This window comes from Natator depressus, chromosome 3, assembly GCF_965152275.1.
Source record: "Natator depressus isolate rNatDep1 chromosome 3, rNatDep2.hap1, whole genome shotgun sequence".
Taxonomy (NCBI): domain Eukaryota; kingdom Metazoa; phylum Chordata; order Testudines; family Cheloniidae; genus Natator; species Natator depressus.
This window is the reverse complement of record NC_134236.1, coordinates 194,774,271-194,801,453: the sequence shown is the minus strand read 5'-3', so window position 1 is coordinate 194,801,453 and position 27,183 is coordinate 194,774,271. Positions and strand designations below refer to the sequence as shown.

The following is a 27,183-nucleotide window of genomic DNA, read 5'->3' as shown; positions in this document are numbered from 1 at the left end:
GAAGCGGGCTGGAGCTTTCTGTGATACCTGATGGTATATGCAAAATGGATAGTTTATATATCTACTTAATGCCTCCCCCAGGTTCAAAGGGGTCTTTTGAACTAGCACATTCAAAAGGGACAGGAGATGAAAAGACAAGAGACATCACTTTCCATTCAATATTGAGCAAGGGGACTCGATCCTGCTCCCATTCCAGTCAATGGGAAAACTCCCTTGATTTTAATGATGCTAAATCAAACCTAAATGGCACATAAGATGGAGTATGGTATACACAGTGTATGTTGTATAAGCTATATTTGATTAGAAGTCACCGAGTAATAATGGATGCTTATACCTATATGTCAAAGTGACCTAAATGAAATATGCAAGCTCTGGTGGGGAGATCTTCACCAATACAGAGGAGGCATGACTAAACGCAGGTAAACAGTGGGCAAACTTATTGGTGAGTATTTTTGAGTTGCTATGTTTGCACCACATTTGCCTTTACTTTTCTTGAACATTTTTCTTGAACAAACGAAGATTTGTTTGTGTGAAGGTTTGTGGGAAAGGTACACTTTCCTCCAAGTCCCCATGTTTTGTTCCTGAGCTGAACTGTCAGAACAGGTATTAATGGCATGCAATATTTGTACTTTGGGGCTACCTAGAAAGGTGGTGAGGGAAAAGAAGGTGAAGGCTCCAGGTTATTTTTTTCCAAAACAATTACCTCAGTCATTACATATTAATGTGACTGACAACACATTATAAAATGAAAAAGGTTTATACGAAGGTGCCAGCCTTGCTCTGAGACTTCCAGGGCCATTTATGCAAAAAATCAGAGAGGTTGCTTGGAGCAGCATCAAGTGCCAAAAGTGCAAAGCCAAACACAGATGGGAGCTCTGGAGTAGTGCCATGAATGCTTGTGGTACACTTCAGAGGGACTTCTGTGGATGTGAGTAAAAACAACAATGGTACTAGCTGAAGAAACACATAGCAACATCAATAGCCATGACCAGGTCTGACAATGATATGGAACGTACCCTCACTCCTGCGCAAGCAATTCTGAAACCATTTTGCGTGGAATTTTTTTGCGTATTTGGCTCACTTTGTCAGTAGGGTTTAGGGTGCTAGATTCACTGCCCAAACCACGGGCTGCATGTTGTGCTCTAACTGCTTCATGTAGAAATTTCTCTCCCGGTACACCGGGGCGGGAGATGGGGGAGGTCACGGGGTGCTGGAGTGGAGCAGCTAGATGGGCTGAAAGAGGCGTTAGGTGGGGTTGGGAGAGCAGAGATGGGGCTCAAAGGAGCTGCTTGCTGAGCTGGGGAAGTGGAGATGTGGGGATGGAAGGGGGTCTGGTTGGGGAAAGGGAAGGTAGCTGCCTGGTGTTGGCCAGGCTCAGGAAGAGAAGGCACCAATATCAGGTGCAGGTGGTGCTGGGGTGTGTGGAGAGTACTCACTAGTACCGCAGGCAGCTGCTTGGAGTGTCACAGACCTGGAGAAGCCCATGTGGCCCAGATGCTACTGCTGGCCACACTGGAGGAGAAGGCCAGGGGACCAGTGTGTCGTCCCTGCCAGACACTGCTGGCGTTCTTTGCCTGGCCCTCTGCTTCCTGCAGCAGTGACACAGCTGCCATGTGTTTGAGCCCCTGGCCTAGAATCAGCTCCGCCTGCCATGGGACCTCAAAACGTGACCGAGGACCCACCCTGGCTGACAAAATGGTACACCCCGTGTGATATGCATATAGCCTGGCTGCGGGCGCCACTGCATGGGGCTCTGGTGACGGAGAATAATGCCTCCCACAGCCACAGCACTGTGCTCATCTGACCTGAGGGTTGAGTGACACAAAACACACTTAATCCTACCAGTTTTTAAATGTAATTGCAAAATTAATCGGGAGGATTATGGAAAATTAGGGAGGCTGGTACCTCCGTTTATGGATAACCATGAGGAAAGCAATGATCTGACATATTAAGATGTCTGCATTTTGAAGGGGTGTTGATCTAAGGGCTTGTCTACATGGTGCTGCAATGCGCATCATGGGGATGTGATTTCTAAAACCAGGTTGACAAGCCCCAAGCTTTACAATTTCCTAAAGCTAAAACACAGATAATATTTCGTCCTTAAGTAGTCTTATTGTCCTGTTTTGTTTCAGCCATTATAGGCCAAATCTGTTAAGGTATCAGAAGAGCTCTTTCAAATGGCTCCATTTAGATTCTGATTGTTCACTTGACTATTTAAAGCTCTCCAGGCCCTTAGTATTCTCTTCCTTCTCATCAGGGGCTTGATCCTGAGCCCACTGACATCAACAGAAAGAGAGTACAGATTAAACTTTGGAAGTACATTAAGGGGATGCAAGGGAAAATGGTGTCCTCTGAGTTCCAACATGGATGCCAAGAACTCTCAGAGAGCAAAATGTTATGGCATGTGCAACCTACATGCTTTTGTCTTCTAATGAACAAGGGAGATAAATGGAAGGAGGAATGTGAAATTTAGGTGACAAGGAAACAACCCAACAATTTTACCCTTTTTTAAGCTCCCTATTAGACTGCCTCTCCTCCCATCCCCAGAGCAGGCATCTAACCTAGACTCCACATCTAATCATTTATGCCGACTAAATGTGAAGTGTTAGTGGCTACAGTGCAGTGGTCTATCGGAATGGGAAGTTAGGAGCTAGAGTTCTCTCACGTGCTCAAGGGAAGTAGGCAGGGCAGCTGCACATAATTTACAGAAACAAGGCAGGAATTAGGGAAGGAGAACAGGGTAGTACCTCCTTTACATAGATAGATCTAAGTTTTCAGCCCCCATCTTAGGATAGCTTTGGCCACAGTTCCAGAGTTCATACAATACAGGTTGTGACTCCAAAGGGAGATTTCTGAAGGTAATTTTCATGAAGTAGAACCAATTATATTCTGTAAGGAACTACTCCTTTTTAGTTTTGTAACCACTGCACCACAAATTGTAGTAAATGTATTTTAAAATGTTTTGCATTGTAATTTATGTATGTGTTCCCTATTAAAGCAGCTGTCATGCACCAGTGTTGCATATTTCCATTCTTTTTCCATGACAGTGGCCTATGCTCTGCATTAGCTAATCAGCAGAATGAGAGATATTGTATGCTCTACCCTCTAAAATCCAAACTCAAAAACCATAACATTCGAAGTTAAGGAATTAAATCTTTTCATCTTTGTAACTGAAGCACCTGAGCTATGTTAGTTTTCTCTTATTCTGATGTTTGAAAGAAAATAATAAACCTTATTTAGGCAGTAGCACCCTCCTCTGTGCAAACTTTTACACAGTGAAATAATTGCAGCCTTTTGCATAGCATACTGGGAAAGGATAAAGCCCACATACTGAATGAATTAAGAGTTTTAAACAGTAGATTCTAAGCAGAAAATTGGCTTACCAAGCAGATAAAAAAGAAAACAAAGGAAACAGAGAAATAAGCTCTCTGTGACTGAATTGTCTGTCTTTTAGATGAGAAAATGTTTGATTTACTTTATGCATGTTAGAAAACTGCTAGTTTAATTTCACACCATGAGATTCCAAACAGCAACAAACACTTTAATTAGAAATGTTGAGTGGGAAGTGTGATGCACTCTAGGGTAAAATGTCCTAGACAACATAAGGAAGAAAAAATAAACCTCTTTTTGAACTAATTTTAAATAAGAACTCAAGACTCCAACTACAGACTGCTTATTTGCTGCATTGTATTGACAGTTTCATAGACAGTCTCATTCATCTACATCTCCACCTAACATTTATTCTTATTTTCTTTTAAATTTATCACCATCATCTTTGTTCTATATTTATTCATTGAACTTTTAACCAAACGTGACATCAAAAATTTTACATTCTCTGCTTCATGGCTACGCTAGGTGTTGTAACTATTCAGTCACATAGAGCGTACCTTTCTTTCTGAATACTGTAATTGTTAAAGGATATATCTCACTCATAAAAGCTCAACTATGTTTATTTCACAAGTTTGAGAGAAAATAACTCAGAAGCACTAACTACTAAGGACAGTCGCTGGGGGAGAAAGAAACGTAATATTCTCTCATACACAAATTATTTTTTCCATAGGAATGAAGAGTAATTTCAATTATTCTAAAAAAGGGCAACTGCAGTGAAAATAAACATGGTAAGACAAATGTCTAAAAGTATCACAGCATCCGATCATTGGCACCATTATCACTTAATTCATATTTGCAGAATAAAGTCTGTGTTGTCATTTTCACCATGTTTCTCACAAAACATTTAATCCAAGGATGATTTTATGTTAGATCTTATCGATTCATAAGAAAATAGTTTTAAATCATTTCTTGAAGATACACTCCTCTCTTTATTTTTAAAAGCAAAACAGCAGCACCAGCTCCACAGGAGAACAACTTAAATAGCATTTTTGACCATGCACACTGTTACCAATAAAAAGAGTAGAATAAATATATTTGTATATGGACTCGTTAAAAAGAAAAACGCCTTCATATTTCTCTTTTGGGGGCTGGTCCCCACCAAATCCTACACAATTTAACACATCCAAATGATTCCTGTATTAAAAACAGTAAAGTAATCAAAGATTTTGTACAGCAAACTGTTATTAAAAACCTTATATAAATATAGTACATCTTAAACTGCATTCTCCAGTAAACAAAATTGCAATCTATCATTCCAGGAGTTTTGGGTTTTTTTTTTTTTTTTTTTACTGTGTACTATCTGACTTAAAATATTTAAAGTACTGCTTGGTTATTATAGGTTTTAATTTGTTCCTATTTCCCCTCACAAGACTCTATGAAAGCATCTGCTCCTGTTTTTAAAAGGATGTTATCTACGTTTTAGTCTCAGACTTAATACATGTAAAAAAACCCTCCATATAACATAATTCACAAGGTCCCCTTTATACTGGATGTCACATTTTTTTAAATCTATTTTTCCTCATTAAAAGAAAGCATTGCTAGGATCCAGAGCAACCCCACTGTATGTGCAATGTGCATCTCCCCAATGCATGTGGACAATATTACGAGACCACATCTTGGGGAGAGGTTTGGCCTCATCAGTCTTGAGGAAAGATATGAATACGGAGAGACTAAGAGCCTGTTCTGTTTGGATTAGGAGGGCCATTATAGGGGGCATCGGGAAGAAGATATGAAAGGTGAGAAAACCAAAGGGGATGGAAAAGCTGGCATCATTGGAGGAGCAAGGAGGTAAGTGAGGTCACAGTAAGATCTGCAATAGCAGTCAGGTGAAGTTATGAAGCGAAAGTTACGTAGGATAAGAGTGGACAATGAGAGTTTAAACATGGTACAGTACCTGATCATATGACTGTTTTCTGATTGTTACTAGCATTTAATTATGGGGGAGCCAGGGCAGAGATTCAAAAAGAAGAATGATGTGGTCTGATCAACAGGCATGGAACATCATTTTAGAAACTGCATTCTGGATGGACCGGGGGTGAGAGGAGACCACAAAGAAAGAGATTGTAAGAAACTGACCAAGGAGTGGACAAGCTTTTTATCTGTTGGGACAGAAAGAATGGGTCACATATTTTGACAAGTTGTGGAGAAAGCAGCACCAGGATTTGACAACAGTGTGGATGTGTGGGAAGAAGGAAAGGAAAGAGTCAAAGATGACCACTAATGGTGGGATGCTAACTGAAAGAAATGTGGCTAGAAAGCACCTTGCTATGACAGTCTAGATACTCTGGTACTTAAATACCACAGTGATAGAAATCAGACCTTAGAAATAATATAGACAAACTGTATCAACTACATTTTCTTCTTCCATAACATTTCCAATATATATAGAAAATGTCAAGGGAAAAATTCATAAGGATCACTGGTTATCAAGGCAATAATTGTAGGACACTAGAACTCTGATACATCTCCAGTATAAAGGAATAGATACTATTGCTTACACGAGTGGACTATTGCGAAAAGGTCATGCGTAGGCTTTAGTTAATTAAATCCATTTGAGAATATTTGAATCAAATTTCTTATGTAAGGTGAAAATTTTAAAATGAAGCTGGCTGCTGCCTACAGCAGAGAAAGATGCCCTGCTCTGACCAATAGACTGCATTTCCTTCATAACTAGGAACAGACCCCAAGAGAACTGAGTCCCAGTTCAGTGTCTTGTCCATTACCAATTACAGCAGTTTAAGGAGCAAACACTCAGCCAGCAACTAAAAACAAAGGCCAAGTAAATATAGCACTGATGAAAGGTGTTGATCATACTACATACTTCTGATTGTTACTAGTGTTTAATTAAAGATATTTGAAGAGTTTTTAAAGGGATTTAATCAAATTGCTTCCTCAATAAGGGATTTACATATATCCTGAGGCTAGAAATAGGACTGAGATATGTGAATATTTGGCCCAGATTTTTACTTCTTGTCGTGTGTTAGTATATAAATTCATATTCTACTTCAGATAAGATTAAGAGGACAGATCCTATCATTCTAAATAAGCATTATACTCATTACCTAGCATCTCCTAACTTGTACCTCCCATCACTGTGTTGACTTAAACTTTTTCAAACATTCTTGTACCCTTGTGCTACCCTCCCCTTCCCCCGACTGAACTACTAAACTATTGGGCTAATTGGAAGACCATATTCAGATTTTATTATTAGGAATTTTGTACCTCTGCTTCTCTCACCAGAGGTAAAAAAGGTTGGCTGCATGATTTTAACACAACCAGTTTACAAAGCAGATGCGTTAGTGTTTGTTATTATTTTTGAGTGCATTTCTGTGCTCTTAATGTTATTTTAAAATGTTATAAAAATAATAGCATCTCAAACAATGTAAAACTCTGACTTTTGAGCATTCAGGCGGCCCCCACAGGTTTTTCTATAGGCTAGCTGTCCTACCCTGTATTTTCTATGAAGTGGTAATGCTATAACTTGCTCTTATATACACTTAATTTCCTTATTCAATTGCACATAGATTCCAATTTTGAAGTGCAAATAAAAATAAATAATGTTAATACATTAATAATATTAAGTTATTTGTCATGAATTGGAGAACTGCTGCTTTTATAACGGCTGGCATGTTTCAACCCCAGGTATAAACTTGAGTTGATTGTTCTTATTTGTTAGCAAATCTGAAAATTAAGTAATAAGATACAGTTCAGAACTTTACCTCTAGTCTCCCATGTGCATAGCCTAATAACAATAAGTTGGCTCTGTCCCTCTCACTGGAAATAGGAGACCAAGGCCATGCTCCGTCATTAGTCAGTGACCACCAGCAAATGACCATATCTTGGATACAATTTATTGACAGATGACGTTTTATCCTTCTACTTGCTGGTCCAGGTATATCAATATAAGCAATCTGATGGAGAAAAAATGCAGGAAATATTTAAAGTTATAAAAACAACATATTGGGAGCATTTACTGCAAGTAAATATATACACACAGAGGACAATGTGTGTATATGTATTCATATACGCTACATCTAAATGTAAGAAATCTCTGTCCAGACAGAAAGACACATGCTCACCCACAATTTTATCTATGGGGAAGGGACTGGGAAGGAGAAGGATGTGAGTTAAGCAGGAATTTACTGCAATGACTCCAATCAATACCAAAATGTACAGTCATGGTTACTTGACAGCATCGACCTACACAGGATTTAAACCCAGCCATATTAAATGACAAGTTCTGTGATGCTGACCAAGGAGTGAAGGCAACTGTTTAAGACACATCATCAAACACTAAAGACAGCTCACAATGTTTAAAAGAGAATGTTTATTTTCCCCCTAAATTAAGGAATCCAGCCACAAATACCCACTTGGTAACAGACTATATACTTTTCTGCATAATGTGGATGAGCTACAGCATCATGCGTAAAGTTTATGCAGCTCTTGAGAATTGTGCCTCTATTTCTCAGGAAGGATTTGTGGAATTTATTATTCAAACTATGTTATTTTGGAGCATGGTTATTTGAAAACATGAGCAGTGCACCATCTGGGTGACACATGCCAAGGAAATATAGATTGCACCGCATTTCTGCTTAAGGAATTAATGGAAGGTTGATAGCTAGGGGAAAAAAAAAAAACTATCTTGCCATTGCTGGTCAGCAATAATCGAACCACTTTCTGGGGATTAAGCGCATGGCTAAGCCTACTGGACCAGACACTAGCAAAGGGCAGGGGGTCTTCTTATCAGAGAAATGCTTCTGGAGCCAGTCTCACTACATGACAGATTGCTTTCATATTCCTGTCTGCAAAGCAACAAAGGATGGCAGTAATGCGATAATGCCAGAGTGCAATGGGTGTTAAGAACCCGTTGCATTTATGTATTGTATTTAGTAAATAATCAGGCTCATCCAAATTGTGATCTCACCACTCAACCAAGGCCATTAAAATCAAGGTTAATGCTTTAATAATCCTTTGCTGTTTTTTATATGGTCAAAAAGAACCCTTTTCTATTTGCATGGTCATAATATTATTGACCTCTTCATCCCCTGAATACACATCAAAAGGAACTGAAATCAAAGTAATTACCAATGTTGTTCCCTCATAGTAAACATTTATCACCTTGTACTCTCTCCTCAGTGTTGAGTAAATTGAAATGGACTAAAAAACCACAGAAGGGAAAACTTATAAAGGGTCAATGTTTCCAGTACATTTATCCTGCACTTTTATTTGCCCAAATTCTGTCAGTTTAAAAGTATAAATATATGACATACATGTAAAGTTTATCCAAGGAATGCTAACTTAACCACTTAGCTTTTATTTTGTTATTCAAAAACACACTGAAGCCATACTTAGACGAGAAATAAAAATACTTTATGGCTAACAAGCACAAATGCAGTCCCAGATATTAATTACAGTGCTGTACTGTAATTTTACCAATCATGTATCAGTTAAAAACAATGATATTATTAGTTTTTTTAAAAAAAATCTTATATATATTAGATGACACCTTCAACACTGACAGTCCTCTTGAGAATAGGGAATTGGTAGTAGTTGGTCTTATGTTTTGCCAGTCTCCAAGACTACATAGTGCTGTTGATTCACATAATAGCTCCAATTATCTTTATTCAAAGTGTCATTGTCTCGATGGTACCAAAGATGCTACTTCTCAAAAAGGAAAAAGATGCAGACAATGATGGATTCACGTGGGTATATATTGTATACAAATCAAATTTCCAGCTAACTACCAAACATCTGTACAGTTAATACTTCATCAGAAAGTTTGAGTACATTCCAAAGATAAATAGTAAACTCCAAAGCCAAGTCTGCCCATCCTGCTAGTCAAAGACATGCAGAAGAAAAGCAAAACAATTTTTCTGCCTCCAAGCATTAAGGCTAAAAATAAAAAACTATCCATAAAACTGAGAAGAAAATAAGCCCGACTGACTCACGATTACTTACAATACTGCCTAGAAGTGCCAACCAAGATTGGACACCATTATGTCAGGCACTAAACAAAGATGTAGTACAATACGGTCCCTGTACCAAAGAGCTTATAATTTAAAAAGAGACCAAAACTATCCTCCTTTTACAAATAAGAACATGAGAATGTAAGAATGGCCACACTGGATAAGATCAATGGTCCATCTAGCCCAGTATCTTGTCTTCTGACAGTGGCCAATGCCAGATTCTTCAAAGGGAATGAACAGAACAGGAAAATCAAGTGATTCATTCTCTGTCATTCAGTATCGTCATCTGGCAGTTAGTGGCTTAGGTACACCGAGAGCATGGGGTTGCATCCCTGACCATCTTAGATAATAGCCATTGATGGACCTATCCTCCATGAATTTATCTAGGTCTTTTTTGAACCTTGTTATAGTCTTGGCTTCACAACATCCTCTGGCAAGGAGTTCCACAGGTTGACTGTGCACTGTGTGAAGAAGTACTTCCTTTTGTTTGTTTTAAACTTGCTGCCTATTAATTTCACTGGGTGAGCCCTGGTTCTTGTGTTACGTGAAGGGCTAAATAACACTTCTTTATTCACTTTCTCCATACCATTCATGATTTTACAGACCTCGATCATATCCCCCCTCAGTCATCTCTTTTGCAAGCTGAACAGTCCCAGTCTTTTTAATCTCTTCTCACATGGAAGCTGTTCTGTTACCCTTAATCATTTTTATTTCCCTTCTCTGTATCTTTTCCAATTCTAATACGTCTCTTTTGAGATGGCACAACGGGGAGACACAGAAAGATTTAGTGAATTGTCCAAGGTCACACAGGGAGTCTGTGGCAGAGACAAGGACTGAACCGAGAACTTCTGGGTCCTAGTCCTATGCTTTAACCAAACCTTCTTACATTGGTTTCCTCTGCCCTTCTGACAAAGCGCCCAGCTCCTGTGAATAAGGTCAGTGTCCAGGAACTGGTTTAGAAAAGAAGGCAACACTGTTATAGTGCCCCAGACTTCCCATTGAGGAGTATCTTTGATTCTTATCATTGTTGATGACAATTCTACTGCTTGTCTGTGTCTGTGATCTAGACATTGTACATTGGTTTGACTAAGGTAGTGCAGTTCTGAATATCTGTACTTTACAGGGGCAGCAGGTTTGTATAATTTATGGTGGTGCCCAGAACAGGTCCAAGTCCCGCCCCCACACCGCACCTGCCTAAGGCTCTGGGAGGAGTTTGGGTGCGGAAGAGGGTTTGGGGTGCAGGCTCTGGGAGCGAATTTGGGTGTGGGAGGCATGCAGGCTCTGGGAGGATGTTTGGGTGCGGGAGGGGTGCAGGCTCTGGGATGGAGTTTGGGTGCTGGGGAATGGGTTCTGGGCTGGGACAGGGGGTTAGGGTGCAGGAGGGGGTTTGGGGTATAGGGCTGGGCCAGGGATGAGGAGTTTGGGGTGCAGCAGGCAGGCTGCCCCGGAGCTGGGGGCCAGAGAGGAGGACTCCCCCAGCCCTCTCCCCGCCAGCAGCAGCGAGCTCCGGGGGAGGGGGGACCCTCCCGGCCCCCCCGGCAGGATAGTCACCCAAGGCCCCCCCCCGGCTGCTGCTCAGGAGGTCCAGCCAGGATAACCCCTCCTCGGAGTCGACTCAGCATCGCCTGCCAGGGCGGGGAAGGGGGCTGCCATGCGCCTCCTCCCCTCCTCCCTCCGCAGGTGCAGCAGCCACCTCAGCCTGCCCCCAGTGCCGCTCCCTAAGTTGTAGCCAGCAGCAGCAGCAGGAGCAGCCGGCGAGGGAGTGCAGTGCGGAGCTGTAGGGGGCAGCTGCCAGCTGCCCAGGGCAGGCAGGGACGCTCGGGGAGGAGTGCAGGGGCAGCAGGCAGGGCCAGGGGAGACACCCAGCCCCGAACATTGGTGGAGCTGGGCCCTGAATTTGCAGGAGCCCGGGCATCATGGGTCCATATAACTCACAGCCCCTGTTACTTTACTACAGAAAGCTGAAATAAGAGTCTTGCAATGATGAATAATACTTTGTGGTGGCTCACACTGCTGCAATTTAAAGATAATTAAAATTATATTTTGCTGCCTAACTAGTAAGCCTGACACAAAAGAGCATGCCATTAAAAATGCTAATGCCTTTTTTTTTGGTCTGGCCAAAACATAATCCATAGTCATTCCCATTGATTTCTAGAGCAGAAATGGCTCTCAACCTTTCCAGATTACTGTACTCCTTTCAGGACCCTGATTTGTCTTGCGTGCCCCAAGTTTTACCTGCAATTAAAAACTACTTGCTTACAAAATCAGACACAAAAATACAAATGTCAGAGCACACCATTACTGAAAAATTGCTTACTTTCTCATTCTGTCTGTGTGAAATTTTAGTGTGTACTGACTTCACTAGTGCTTTTTATGTAACCTGTTGTAAAACTAGGTAAATATCTAGATGTTTGATGTACCCCCTGGAAGACCTCTGTGTACCCCCAGGAGTATGTGTATCCCTGGTTGAGAACCACTGATCTAGAGAAAGCAATGTTAGTATCATACATATAAGTCTTCCAGAAGCTCAGCTGTGTCAGCAAACCACAAAACTCAACAACCCTATTAAGGAACACAGAGGGTATGTCTGGTTTCCTAGCACAGTAAGATGTTTCTATAGATTAGGTTTTCCTTCTTCCCTAAGAAAACAGTCACCACGGTTAGGTCCAGAAACATGCTTAATAGTATCCAGAAGAAAACTGTGATATATAAGGATAAAGCAAACATAGGAGACATAGCCCTTACCAGGAAATGATCATGGTAAGCATGAGCTCATTACAGTTTCTCAAAGTTTAGGAGCATAGAGATCACCAATCTTGCTTCTAAAGCAGCAACCTTAACAAATACCTATGGGCAAGGCACAAGTGTGCATCATTTTAAAGTAAACTATGTATCAGCTCAATTCCTAGTGAACAGTGAACTGTCTCAAATCCATGTTACAGAGGTTGGCTCAATCTCGCAAACACAAGTCACTGCTGAAAAGAGGCCTTGAGCTGAAACAGCCTGGAAAATGTATTACTCACCCTAGCAGAAAGTATTCCTACCTTGCAAGTTAAAATGTGTACGACAAAACTTAAATTAAACACATCCTTGAAAAAGCCTGATACCTAGATGCAAATGTTCATATACAAGGAAACAAATTACCTGGAGGTGATCAGGAGGAAAATACTAGCTAGCATAAGGTTGTTTCCCTTAATATTTATCCAGGTTGTAATATGTGTAAACTCCCCTCCTCTTGCTTACTACATATCTTTCTAGCCTCTATTCTTGCAGTGAATTAGAAACTTCGACCTTTCTGTTTGAAGCTAATGGCCTTCAAAGAGAACCTGGAGGATTATTATCATTGTTTATATTGCACTAGCGCCTACAGGTCCCAGGTGAGGTCAAGGCCCCATTGTACTAAAAGCCAAAGAGGTTACAATCCAAAGAGACAAAAGCCAGGAGAAAGGGAGTATCACAATCCTCATTTTATAGCTGGGGAACTGAGTTACAGAGAGATTAAGCCACTTGCCCAAGGGAACTGTACTTATATCTCCCAAGTCCTAGTCCAGTGCTTTACCCATAAAGCCACCCTTTCTCCCATATGCCTAGGAAATGAGCATTGTAACTAGAGGAAGAATTACGGCTTCTACGAACAATTGTAACACAGCAGCAGCAGATTCATGTGGCTATGATGTATCCATGGTGGTATATAGAAGGGATTTCCATTTTGAACGGTCCCTTGCAAGTCTTCTTCCTTTGACAAGAGTCAGTCTGGGAGGATTTACAGTTCTTAAATCCCTCAGAATTGCATCTTCAAACCTCATTCATGGTTGGCCTCATGCTCTGCTTCCTTCAACCTCAGCTCTATAAACCTTCTGTAAGAGAATACCTTCTTCTGTATGTTGGACATGACCCCACCATTGCAGTCGTCTTGTCCTCAGCTGGTGCAAGACTGCAACTTGCCGGGATCATCTAAGTGTCTCCTCATTTGTGACAAAAATCAAATCAACCTAACTTTTGACACTGACAACTGTTTTGTTTCCTCTCCTCAGCTGTTTTTAAACAGCCATGGTTCTGCTCCATACAATCGTGTTGCCATCACTACTGCACTGAATACTCAGATCTTAGTTTTAGACATCCTGCCACCCAATCAGAGGCCTTTGAAGATGCTGAAATGTGTCTAATGTGATCCAACATGCAGCTCCTCCAGATACAGAAGGGCCTGCTGTCAACCGATTACTCAAACAGATAAAACTATTCACCCATTCAATGCCATTGTCCTCTACTTGTCATGCCAGCAGGTCATTAGCTTCCATTTTATAGGAGGCATGGATAGCTTTGGTTTTATCACCCTGCCGTTTTTTGCAGCTCTTCCAGCATTAGCTGTAGTTGGCCCGTAGTCTCTCCAATATCATCCACATACTCAAGGTCTTCTACAGATGAATAATTAAATGTCACACCTCCTACTTGGGCCTCAATCAGCTTTGTAGCAATCTTTAAACTAAATAACTGTAACAATCTTACAGTAAATATATGAAAAATTGGACCCCTATTGGCACAGCAATTTTTTTTTTTAAAAAAGTAATAAAATACCATTCCATTTAGATATTTTCTGACTTTGCAACAAAAATTCAATCAAAGAATTTTGATTAGAATGGCAGGTAAAGAGCTATGTCAAAGACCAGCATTTTACTGTGCAATACTCTACCCGTCAGTAGTAGTGGTCCATAACATAAAGTGACTAGGGTATTTACAGACATCATTGACAGCTATACCTTAAAATCCAAGGATGAGAGTTTTTCCAGTCTTTTGTTTACATCAGGAGAACCTGTCTTCTTTGTAAACTGAATGAAGCAGAGTTTGTTTTGCTCCCAAAATGACAAGATGATGAAACTGTCTGTAAGAACAGCTGAAAAACAAATAAAAATTGTCACCACTGTAATACCTACTACCAATAACAAAACAAATTACTGAGCTCTCCACTGAGACACTGCAAAAAGCAATTTTTTCAAGACCATGTCTTAAATATTACATTGAAGCCTGTGTAATCTCCTAAAAGACATCAATGTGTCATCTTGCCAGGATCTTCTTGGAAATGAGAAATAAAGCTTAGGGAGTACTCAGATTAAATAAAACTGAATAAATTATTTTATACTTATCACTCTAATCAGACATATGTTTTATTCCCACCCCACTCCACCCTCATCTTGGTACCTTCCTCAGTCCCTTGCCCAAAGCAACTCCCATTGATATTTTGGGATCGTGGCTTTGTACAACATTGTTTGCATTTGGGCTGGTCAAATGCAAATCATTATTTGAGCTGGATTTGGTCATTTTACATCACCCGTCAAGAATAAACAATAAGTGATGTAGCAGCAGTAAGATTCCAGATACTACCACAGCAGTCAAGAATATTATTCCTTATAACATTTTTGCTATGGGCAAAAATGAACCAGTTGAATGCTTTACACATGACATTCTTCCTCTGTGCTCTTGATCTAAACCACATACATGTCTAAGAGTGGATGTACTCCCTTGAAGTCTGGAAAATGTCTATGGAATCACAGTTGTGTTACCATATAGTATAAATAGAAATATTTAAATGTAAAATTAATTAACTAGCACTACAAACAGAGAAAACACAGGTGAACAAAGAAAATGAGCGATACAACACTGCTAGCAATTTAGGGTTTCCCCCAAACATTGCACTGCTCTCTGAACTGTGAACACCTGTAAGAGAATGTCTGAGTGTTCAGACAGCCAACTGATAGTTAATATCAGATGACTGAAAATTCCTCTTTGGACGGAACCATGACTATAGTCAAAATGGTAAGATTTATTTTCAAGAATTAAATGCAGAAACCTATACAAAACAGACACCATCAGGTTAAAAATATTAAATAAATTACCCGGTTAAAAAATTCAATTTAAAAATCCTTGCATTTGTAACTAAGACCCTAGATTCTTAAATATATAAGAATTTTATAACATACTTTTCATAATTGATATTGATAGCTTACTCTTGCATTATATGCCACTTGAACAAAGAAAATAAACTAGTCAGTTTTGCTTTTGTTTGCAGTCTGTTTTATAGCCAGCTGCACTTTCAGATTGTAAGGTATTAGCACAATTCTGCAACATTTGGTATGCAAACGACAAAGGAAAATGTTTGGATTTAAACAAACTGTGATCACTGATATTTAAAATTTCATAAAAACAACTCTGTTAATACTAAGTTTTGAAACAAAACTTTGGGCCTAAACTATCTGACATTGCCCCTTTGATGCTACAGCTGAGATTTTAACACGCACAAGAAAATTTAAAGTTATAGACATGGCCTCTTTGTATATATGCAATTGCATACATTGTATTACTAGAAATAAACTTTAACATATATCTATGCTACACTAGAGATAGGCCTACATCAAACCTCAGAACACTCCTGAAATTTGGGTCTAAAGACAGACTAGGGATCGGGGACCCATGAGCAGGTGGGAATGGTGAATAGAGAAAGTTAGCTCTTCAGTCTCTGCAAAGCTCTGGTTGCCTGGGTATTGGCTGAAGGGGCGGGGAACAGGAAAGGTGACTCTTATTGTTTAGACTGGCAGCACAGCTGGGTCATTCAGAGCCACCTGGTGATAGCTAGGGTGCAAAGCTAAATTACAGGATTGGGTGTGGGAAAAGATTTCAAGAGAGGCTTGGGAGGAAAAGGAGGGGTATAAGATATTATCAGAGGGATTGCCGTCCATTCATAATTCTTCTTTCCTGAATCAGGCATACATTCAGGACATTCAGTTGTCATCAATACCTGTAAAACTGGAGTATCTGCTTAGATGAGCACACCCAGGAAAAGGCCTACTTCCTGCACCAGATTAGGCCTAAAACAACGGTCAACTCTGGTTATACCACTGCCCACAGAGCCCCTTAGAGAGACTTGGAATGCTGCTGTACAGGGTCATAATGCCCCAGCAAGCTTTTGAATATTAGGTAGGGTATCGGGCTATGAATCCAGTACATGCCTGTCATGAGACCACAACTGAATTTAGGAATTTTGAAATGTCAAGAGACATGGATGATAGTTATGACAATCCTGCCTGTTCTGAGAGTTGTGTAGCTTTGATTTATGTAAATGGGGTCTTTTTCCATACCAAGCTTTTCTTTATTTAGCTAATTCTATTCTGTGTTATAACAAAATATAATAAACTAAACTAACAACAAATAAGTGTCTCTCCTTCACAGTTGCAGCCACAAATTTGTACATATTCCACAGATCAAAATTATATTTAATAAAATATTAAGGTTGAATGGCTAAACACTCAGAAGTCAGGAAATATTAAAGTTAAGGTTATATATGCAACCTTAGTTCTGCCCCTTGTGGATGCATGTTAAAATCTATAATTTTACGATGGCATGCTACTTCTCAAGTCATATAATATAATGATCATAAAAGTTACACACATTTGTGACATCTTGGTAATATTTCCTATTTTTTTCTACACATATCATTGTTAAAATGGATTGATAGCTTTGGATTTAGACTCCTTATATATTAAATACCATTGAGCAATGAGAAATTATTTTAATAAGTTTGTTAGAACCCACATACTAGTTTATTTTCAATCATCAGCAGAGGCTTCCTTAAGTGCAGGAAGTTAAGAGAAGGAAGTTAACTATGAAGCTACTTATTTGTGAATTTAGGTGGCCTTGTATGGCAGCAGATTTCCATACTCTTTGTTGTTTATTTAGGCCCTGATCCTGCAAGCTGATTCATGCAGATGGACCCCAGTGGCCAGGCAAACTTTCACTGACTTCAATGGGGTTCTGTACAGGTGTGTCTGTCACTCTGGGTCAGGTTGGAAGATCAGGGCCTAAATCTGTAGCATGTTAAGTGAATTTCTTGGGCTTTAATCTGACATTGCATAAACTGATTCAAATTTGGCAACAGATCTTTTCTCACCCCCAGGTATACTTGTCTGTCCTCAGAATGTATGATTGGACATTTCTGTTGTAAATAAGTTAGCTCCACATGCATGTGCAGCATATCCATTCTTTGCTGCACATTTTATGATAGCAAAAACAAACCAACCCCAAACCAAATATAAAACAGACTCTAAAAGCCTCACAATTAGGGCAAATTAAACCCAATGTCTTCCGGACAAATTTCTTCTCTATACTGTTTCGCAAACTTTCAACTCCTGTTGTCTGGGCAATAGAGAGCTCCAAAAAGTTCACAAAAATTTACTTTTTAAAATAGAAAAGACTTTTCTCTCTCTCTCTCTCTCTCTCTCATTGAGTAAAAATAGTTCAGCCATTTTTTAACACAAACTTTAACAAATATTTCACTTTCAGACCTGGGCATTTTTAAACTGAAAGTTGAAAATTTCAGAAAGTGATGAGCAAGTAAAAACAAAGGATGGAATGGAGACTGTTATGTAACCCTAACTATGGCAGTACAGTTTTGATTGTCACAATTTTCTTGAGAGGTATGACAGTTAAGTCTAATCATTTTTAAAAATTAATAAATCTTAAGTAATTTTTAATTTTAAAAAAGCTCTGGAAAAAGGATAAAAGCCAGGGAATTCTAAATGACAGTCACAGCACCTAAGTCCCTTTGTGGATCTGGGCCTATAACTCCAAACATCAAAACGAGCTCTTGTGCACTCAGATGTATGCTCATCTATAAACTTGGACTTAAGCTTTCTTTGAGTATTCAGAATAAAATTCACATCTGCTCAGGCTCAAACTGAAATTGCATATTCTTAGTCATTCAGATGCCAGGATACTGTTTGATTACAGTTCTCAGTGGAGGTTTGCAGTGGAACATTAACAAAATAAAAATAAGGAAGACTTTCATATTACAAAGCTCTTGAAAACTGACATATTTCATATACACTGGATTTTTAAATAAACACATCTCATTGAAATAGCAGTCATTAATAATGAGAAATATTGATTTCCTTGGAGCTGGCAATCTAGAAATGCAGCCAGTACAGCTCAATATGTGCATTGCTATCCTGCCATTTTTTATAACTGAGCATTTTGTATATGTAAAAATCCTGGGTAATTAATTATTTCATCATTATCTGCTTCTGTCACTTTTCCCTGTATATGAAGTAAGCATGCAAACAACTGCATGTGCTATTGTTTAAAATGTGTAAGAAAATGAATTTTAGAAAATCCATTCAATATTTGACAAGACTGATAACTTTGATGTTAAGTATTATTCCCAAACTGTTCTTGGTCCTGAGGGTTCTAACTATGGCATTACATGCAATTACTTGTTGTGTTTGCACGTCCCCAGTGGCAATAATTAGTCTACCTGTTGACATACTATTTCTCCTGCTCTATTGTTAATGTAGGCAATTGATTTGCACATGGGTGTAATTACCATCACTGATGGTGTCGGAGATGAGCTTCCCTGCCAGGGTCCTGTCAATCACCACTTTCTCCAGCTGTGGCCCAGAAAGGCTTAGGGACACCAGTACACCTGAACGAAAGAGGAGCTAAATCCAAGAAGCGAGAAAATAAGACATCAGGAAACAATAATCAAGAAACTCGAATGTTCCAAAGTACATACTAACATCCCTCTCTGGCATATGGTAATCTAATTTACAAAATAACAAGAAATCTTTTATCTTGCCCAACAAAATATATTATATGCACTATGAAAGCTTTATCAACGAAAAAGAGAAACAGAATGAAAAAGCAAAAGAGAAATGTACTGAGACTATAAATTACATGTGTACAATAACTATTTACGTTGACCACTTCAAAACTATGGGCCAAAAATCTCCATTATGTTGCATGGATTATACTGAATTCAGATGCTGAAAATTGTGATTGAAATCCTGCCCTGTATGGATAAAGAGGCCAGTCTTATCAGCAAGTGTATTTTTAAGTACCAAAGACACATTATGTTGCATTTTTTCCCTGCTGTATTTCATCCCTCAGACAAAACATAGTTAAAGCTGTAGTATGTTTTATGTAACATTTTCGTGTATACAGACATTTTAAAAACTAAAGCCAAGATTTTCAGAAGTGTTTAGTGATTTTTGGATGCCTTAGTTCTTGGGTGCTCAACGTGACACACACGAAAGGGATCTGATATTCAGAGGCGGGTGCACAGCACATTAGTGTACTATCTTTTCTTATGTGTTTGTACAGCACTTAGCAAATTTTGGTCTTTGGGTGCTACCGCTATATAAATATTTAATAATTATAAAGAATATCGTCATATCCTCAGTCATCAGATGCTCTAAAAGTTGCACTTGAACTTTAATTACACCTCAGTTGCACACAGACATTTAAAACTTTCTTCCATCCCTATTATCTTTGATCATTCATGTGCTTTTAAATGTACATTATGGTGTCCAGATACCCCAGTGATGGGCACCTAATGAATTCATACACTAATAATGTTGTCTGGCATGAGGTCTCAGAAGTCTCGCAATAAAGGAGGAACTTAAAACCTAAATACAGGCAGGAGAGTGTCTCAGGCACATTTTGGAGTTAAACATCTCTATTAAAGTCACCTCTATTAAGCGGCACAGACTGGACTGCAGACTTTCTGATGCCATAGCGTGGCATAAAGGGTGCTGCTTGGTGAGAGGGACAAGTGAAGCTTTGTTTTTGCTTAATTAAATCACAAAAAGCAGTAAGATTTTGAATTAAATCCACCATTGCAAAGTAATGCAGAATAAAGACTGAAGACCTCCGCTCCACTACTGTGCCAGGGTACTGCAACATAAGCAGTAGGTAACATCACTATTATGATAAAAAAAATTATTTTTTGGAATATCTTAACAAAAAGGGGCTGAGCTAAGGGTAATTTGGGTCTCTTTGCCCACATGTGGACTAACTGGTTGCCAAAATGTCAGTGTTTGTTTTTTTTACAGCACCCTTAATGTGTATATATCTGTGAAGAAAATTGAAGAAAATCAGCAATGTGAGTTTGATCCCCAGGTGTACCACAGGTGCACCTGGGAAGAGTGCTCTGTGCACCTGGGAAGAGGATATTTAATTGGCATTATGCCACCTTCCCCTCTCCCACTGTACTGGGATATATGGGCCCAAAGAGTCAGAGGTGTTAATATGACCAGGGCCGGCTCTACCGTTTTTGCCGCCCCAAGCAGTCAAAAAAACTGTCGCCGCCAAATTGTCACCACGGACGGCAGAAGAGAGAAACTCACGCCGATTTGCCACCGTGGATGGCAAAAGGGAGAAACTGCCATCGAATTGCCACCACGGATGGCAGAAGAGAGAAACTCCCGACGAATTGCCACCGTGGACAGCAAAAGGGAGAAACCGCCGCCGAATTGCTGCCGCGGACGGCAGAAGAGAGAAGCTGCCAGTGAATTGCCACCTTGGCCGGCGGAACGGAGAAGCTGCCGCCGATTTGCCGCCAGGGCAGAAACACTGCCACCCCTTTCTGACTGCTGCCCCAAGCACCTGCTTGGAACGCTGGTGCCTGGAGCTGGCCCTGAATGTGACTCTGTCACTGTCAAACATTAAACAGTTGTAAACAGTATTGGGGTCTGTTGTACAGAGACCTCAGCAGATTAGTTACCATGGCAAACACAGCATTAAAAATCTTTGTAACCTTTTATTAAAGACACAGAAAAGAAGATGAAACAGTTAAAGCCTTTGAAATGTAAACTATGAAGGAAGGCTCTCATTTTAACAACATTTCTTGTTCCCCTTCCCTTGAGCTGGAGAGGTTTTAGAAGGAAACCCTCCCTATCTGACAGTCTTTTAGATAGCATTAAAGATGGCAACAACTCTCCTTTTTGGGGAAAAGAAAAGAAGTTAGTTGAGATAATCTGGAGCCATTGTTTTTGCTGCTGTTCTTAAAGTCCAAGCCTATTTTCTTGAAGACAAAACAAGACAAACACACACAAAAGGGGAAAGAACAGAACAGATTTAAAAAATGTGTACCAACACTGGGCTACTTAGGGCCTTGCTTTTTGCTGTCTTTCTGGTCACAGACAAAATGTTGCAAAATATAGTCTTGGCCAGCTAACCCAGAGTCTTATTAGACAGAAGGCAAAAGCAGAGGAATAGGAAAGAGAAGAAATAAGATGGGGAAGGAAAAGAACATCTTTCAGGACTAGGACAACGAAGGCGCAATGGTGTCAGAACGGATCCTGGCGTCCCAGGAGATGATGGGGTTGGCAGCCATAATGGTGAGGCTTGATCCTTCCTGTTGTCCCATCTTTCAGTCAGCCAGCATCCACATCTGCTAATTTCCCCCTCAAAATCTCTTTCTGAGGACCCCCAAAGGTAATGACAAGTGAAATAGCCCATCCCTCATTATTTTGTCCACCAATTAGAACTAATTTCCAACCTACCAATTTTGTTTCACTGATTTCCAGCCCCATACCTTATATGTTTACCAAGCGTGATCTCAGAACAGTCCTTGAATTAGATCAGTAAGCCTTTTTATTTAGACTAATTCAGTACATTTGTCTCCCTTTTACACCTTTCCCCATCAACATTCATTGTTATAGATTATTGTAACATGTTATAAACTTTTACCTACATTCCCACACTTACGCTCACAACATCCCTCTGATTTAACCCACTGCAATAGACCCACTTACATGCCTGGTGCAGAAGAGGAGAGGGATGCAGAGGTGCTCCTTCCCAGTGATAAGCTAATAAAGTTACAGCTTGCTGCTTAAATTTAGCCCTGTGTCTGTCTTCATTCAAATGTGTGTCCTGATCAACTCTGTAGGATCTGTTCTGCCAGCATGAATCACTGGACAGCATTGCACTCTGGTCCCACCCCTTATGCCACCTCTTCCAGAGAAGGAAGTAGCTGATTATGCCAGCCTGAAACCTGCTGAGGGGTCTTCAGTTGTTGCATTAAGGCAGCTTTAAGTCCTCTTTGCATCACGGGAGAAGCACAAAGAGGACTTACTAGGGGCCAAGGATCCAGGATTGTATTTATATTTCTAATTTAAATATTTATATTTTTAGAATTCTATCTTTTAAAAATGTGATGCCAGGCAAATGCTTGCTTTTCTAATAGAAGTTATCATAATAACCCATGTCTACTCTATGTCACAGGTGTGAAACAAACATTGATGTGCAGCATGCTGTTAGATGGAATACCAGGCAAAACTTCCTTGCAGTGAGATCTATTAAACTGTATAATAGTTTCCAAAGGAAGCAGCAGGAGCACCATTACTTTAGACTTCTAAAAATGAACTGCAAAAGCAGTAGGAAGTTGGGAGCAAACCTGGACTGATAGTAGCATGGATTAGATGACCTCAGACCATCTCTGATTCATATGAACATATTATATTGTCAGATACAGCAGATATTTTCATTTATGAATTTTCCTTCTGAGTTTTCTATTGTCCACATTTTGATTGAAAAGGAAGAGAATGAAAGATTTCATTTGACTGTGCTGAAGTATAGGAAGCAATAGGGACAGGAATCTGATTATCTCATCTGCCTATCTCTGTTGGCTTTCTTTTTCATCTATGCTCCTACCTTTGCAAAATGGCAGTTATACACATCTTAACGAATGAGTATAAATGTTATGCACCCTGCAGCAGTGACCAGAACAACATATAAACAAATGAACTATTTCCCTCTTTTCTTTATTAATATTTTTAACCAAAAACTCTCCACTCCATCACTTTTCTGCTAATTTATATTAGGTTTTAAAAACTAACTGGCATGACATTTCAAATACAAACCAAACATACCTGCCATGCAAAACATATACATTAAAAGCAGAAGAAATTTTCTTTTAAGTTACCTCCTATCCTGCCAAAGACAAATATTGTGTTAATCTGAAAGCACATACAATATTTCAAGAGAGTCCCAGTCATGAAAGATGTCCTTTAAGGTTCTGTCCTCGTAAAAATGTTAGACACAGTTACACGCCTGTAGCTTTTATTACAACTTTTCAAAACTTCAATTTATCCTTATGTTGCAGTTAGATTAGATAAAATCACAATTTATTTCCAACTTGATAACGTGAGTCCAGCAAGGTCTGACTACAGTGAGTTATAACTGTCTAATGAATACAGCTAAAAAAGTAGAGGGGAAAAATTGACCAAATTAAACAACAAGAACAAAAAGGAATACATTTACCACGAGATATTCTCCATAACCTGCTGAATTGTGCAAACTCTAAAAAGCCAGGGATTTTCTAGCGAGCAAAAATGTTAGTCTGCAACACAAGAGCAAAACACCCCAAATCCTTCAGTTCCAAACTGGAGGGAGATTTGAGTAAGGGGGGTTGTACAAATAAATTCCCCATCACTTGTGCTCTACAACTTCCTATGCTCGGGAGTCAATCTGTCTTTTCATCCAGGAAAAGTTCCTACAACCTTAGGACATAAGAAATTCCCCCTTCTCCAAATGGTGAGATGCTGTGGTGCTCTGCATTTACTTGAGAGAAGAGGGCAGTGGGATAAGCCAGGTGAATCAGAGGTCTGTTGGAGGCTCCTCCCTATTTTACAGGTAGGGATATCCACCACGTCTCTCTTGAGAACAGCTGGGAAGAATGCTTTTTGGTTTGTGACCCCATTCAGTCAGCAAGAAAGGTACCTTCCACCTCTCAGATGACTACATTACAGTATCAAAGCTCCATGATTGTTATTTTGTTGCATCTAAATTGTCCATCTTATATACTTATGTATCTAGACCAGTGGTTTTCAAACTTTTTTCATTTGCGGACTTGCTGAAAACCATTGCGCTATGGTAACAACAACCTTTCACGGACCCCTTAGACATAGTCTGCAGGGATCCACAGACCACAGACCACCCCCCAGGGATCCACAGACCACAGGTTGAAAAGCACTGATCTAGACATTTCTAATATGGCCATCAGCCTGCTTTTAAGAGGCACCAATGTACATTAGATACATCCATTGCTGTGCAATTCAGATACTGGATGTCATCATGATCACACACTGATTTGGAAGTCTATGTGCTTTTAAAGGCACAGTGCCAAAACCTTCCTGGCCCTCCCCTCAAAAGTACATGTCCACAATGTGTCTTCCAGTTCCCTCTCCTGCTTTCCTCCAAGCCCCGTAGCTAAGTCTGAATCCCTCATTATGTTTAACAACAGACCTTCAAGAGTAATGTTTCTTCAGGGAGAGCATGAATCTTTTGCACCTCCCGATACAAAGTAGATGCAGGATTCCACTAGGCAACTCCTTCTGCCAGGAGAGCTTCAGGAAATCACAGAGGAGCTTCCTGGCTGCCTGCTTCTTGCCCCAACCCCTGCTGCAGCCACAGAATCACTCAGAAGCTCCTTCATTCTTCCACTAGCGTTACTTATGTATAGATAGATATTGCTATGTTTTTCATTAAAAAAACAACACCCCCCATGCCTCCCACCTTTGCACCCATGTTTTGGCAGGTCATGATTCAAAGGCTTTGTAGGGTAAGTAATTTTAATTTTAGAATGAATCTGAAGAAAGAAAAGGTGACTGGTGGCGTTTGAAGAGAAGGACTGTTTCAAGTATAGGTGAGAGCATGGAACAGGGCACAAAGGCAAGAATAAAAAGGGAACATTTAGATGCAAGATCTCATCTGCTCCTGCTTCTTATGTCTCATATAAAGCCATAACTACACTGTGACATCTTAACCTTAATACTGTGACAAAATTTCCACAATAACTAAATGTGATGTCACAAAAGAGCTCTATGACTTTAGTTAGAGGATAAGTAGCAGGTGAAAATGAACTTTTAAGAAAAAACAACATTACATAAAGATCAAAGTAGAAATACGGAATAGATCTATAACCATTTGCTTCCAAAAAGAATTTATTAAAAAAGTTTGCTATGAAGCACAAGCTGGTGTTTAACTAACACAGAACAATTGATATTTTCATTCAAAATTAACCTGAAACATAGAAAATGTATATATTGCTCTAAAACTGGACTTCAGATGTTTAAGATTATTGTGCCATTGTGGTAAGATTTAAGTGCAATGTATGTACACTTACATAGTTAAACTCAAATGGAGAGGTGGATGGGAACAAACATAGATCTAATGGGGAAGGGTGTAAACTTGGTTTGAACACACACATATGATGATCCAACACCAAAAATTGCTGTTGAAGGGAGCTGTCCATTGTTACTAATTGAATTAAACATGCTATCAAATAGAACTAATATTAAACTAAGGAAGCAGTCATTACAGGAATCCTGGCCTAAAAAGTTCAGTCAGTAAAACTCTTAAGAACATGTGGTGAGAAAAACTTTGCTTTGAATTTAACATAGTTTGTTAAGTTAGACATTAGTTGCATTTTATCTTTCTTTTTCTTGTAACCATTTCTGACTTTTATGCCTCATTACTTGTGTTCACTTAAAAGCTCTCTCTTTACAGTTAATACACTTGTTTTATTATTTTATCTAAATCAGTGTGTTTGAACTGAAGTGTTTGGGAGACTCTATCTGGGGCAACAAGATTTGTGCATATCATTTCTCTTAATAAAATGAAGGACTTTCTATGAGCTTGTATTTTCCAGATGAGAGCTGGCAGTACAAGAGGTACATTTCTGGGGAAAAGTCTGGGACTGGGAGTGTGCTGAGGTCACCTTGCAGTATAATTCAGGCTGGTAAAAGCCTGAGCGTGACTGGCAGGCTGCAAGTACACACAAACATAGCTGAGAGTGACTTGCATGCCGGAAGCTGTTTGTGAGCAGTCCAGGAGTGGAGGCAACAACAGTAAAGCAGTGTAAAGGGCATCCCAGGTTAGAGGGAACAGGTGACACAGATACTCACTGGATTGTACCCTGAGTATGTCACTAGGGGCTATCCCTGTGCTGCAGACAGGTAGAGTTTGAAGTTTTTTTGGAGGGTGGACCCATATCATCCTTGACACACTCGTTAATACTTGCCAAAATGCCCCTCTGCAATGCACAGATGAATGTTGGCGGAACACAGCCCGCACAAGGGGAATTTAGGCCCCAATGCAACAAAGTACTTAAGCTCATGTTTAACTTTAAGCATGTATTTAAATGCCTCTTTATTCAGCAAGGCACTTAAGTACTGTACGTGCTTAAGTTCCACTGAAGTCAAATCGCAAAGTTCTACCAAGACCAGGGAATATGCAAAGAGGGGCATGGAACTGCAAAGCCATTCTTGTTCAAGCAGGATCACAGTGTTTTCACCCACCTCTTCATTGCAGGTTGCCTTTCCCCCCACCCCATTGTAATTATTCTGTCACTTTCCTCAGAACAGCTGAGCTTACTGTTGTTACATGTTAATATTTCACAACAATCAATGCATTTGTGATTTTAGCCCTGGATCTCTACCAACATGTTATGAACTAACTGCTATGATTAAAAGCAAATAATTTAATATGCTGGACAGTGTTCCTATTACTAGCTGGCAATAAGTACTAACTTCTCATATGTTTTATTCACATAGTGTCTTGATTCTGACATCAGATACCCTGGCATGTGTCACCATATATCTTGCTAAATCAGCTTACTTGTGTGCACATGCACAGCAGCTAATTGCACAAGCCATGTCAGCACATATTGCTGTGTATCTCAACTCACAATTAAGCTCTAAATGTGCAAATTACCGTAACATAAAAAGTATTTATATACAGATGCAAAATGCAACTTAAATAAAATAAAATAAAAGTAATTAAATACAAATGCAAAATTCTTATTATTAGCTGCCAATATTCACTTCTGCTATCTTGCATTCATACAATGAAATATGTAAATACTGGCATGTGTTAATCCGACACTGAAATGTGCATGTAAAAATCAAGAAGTTAGGAACTAGATTATTCAGCTAGCTCTCATTAGTTTTGCAAATATACACTGTACACCAAAACTGAAAACATGGTCTCATTTCACAGT

General features: G+C 39.6%; 1 protein-coding gene across 4 annotated transcripts in view; it reads right to left on the bottom strand.

Annotated features, from left to right (window-relative positions):
* Window positions 1-27,183, bottom strand: part of WDPCP (WD repeat containing planar cell polarity effector) — a 253,054-nt gene that overhangs the window by 126,381 nt on the left and 99,490 nt on the right. For all 4 annotated transcript variants that reach the window (XM_074949587.1, XM_074949584.1, XM_074949586.1 and 1 more), the window contains 3 exons: window positions 18,727-18,841; window positions 14,114-14,247; window positions 7,110-7,301 (listed from right to left, as the gene is read on the bottom strand). In XM_074949587.1, coding sequence (XP_074805688.1) covers window positions 7,110-7,301; window positions 14,114-14,247; window positions 18,727-18,841 — 441 coding nt within the window. The remainder of the gene's footprint in view (window positions 1-7,109; window positions 7,302-14,113; window positions 14,248-18,726; window positions 18,842-27,183) is intronic.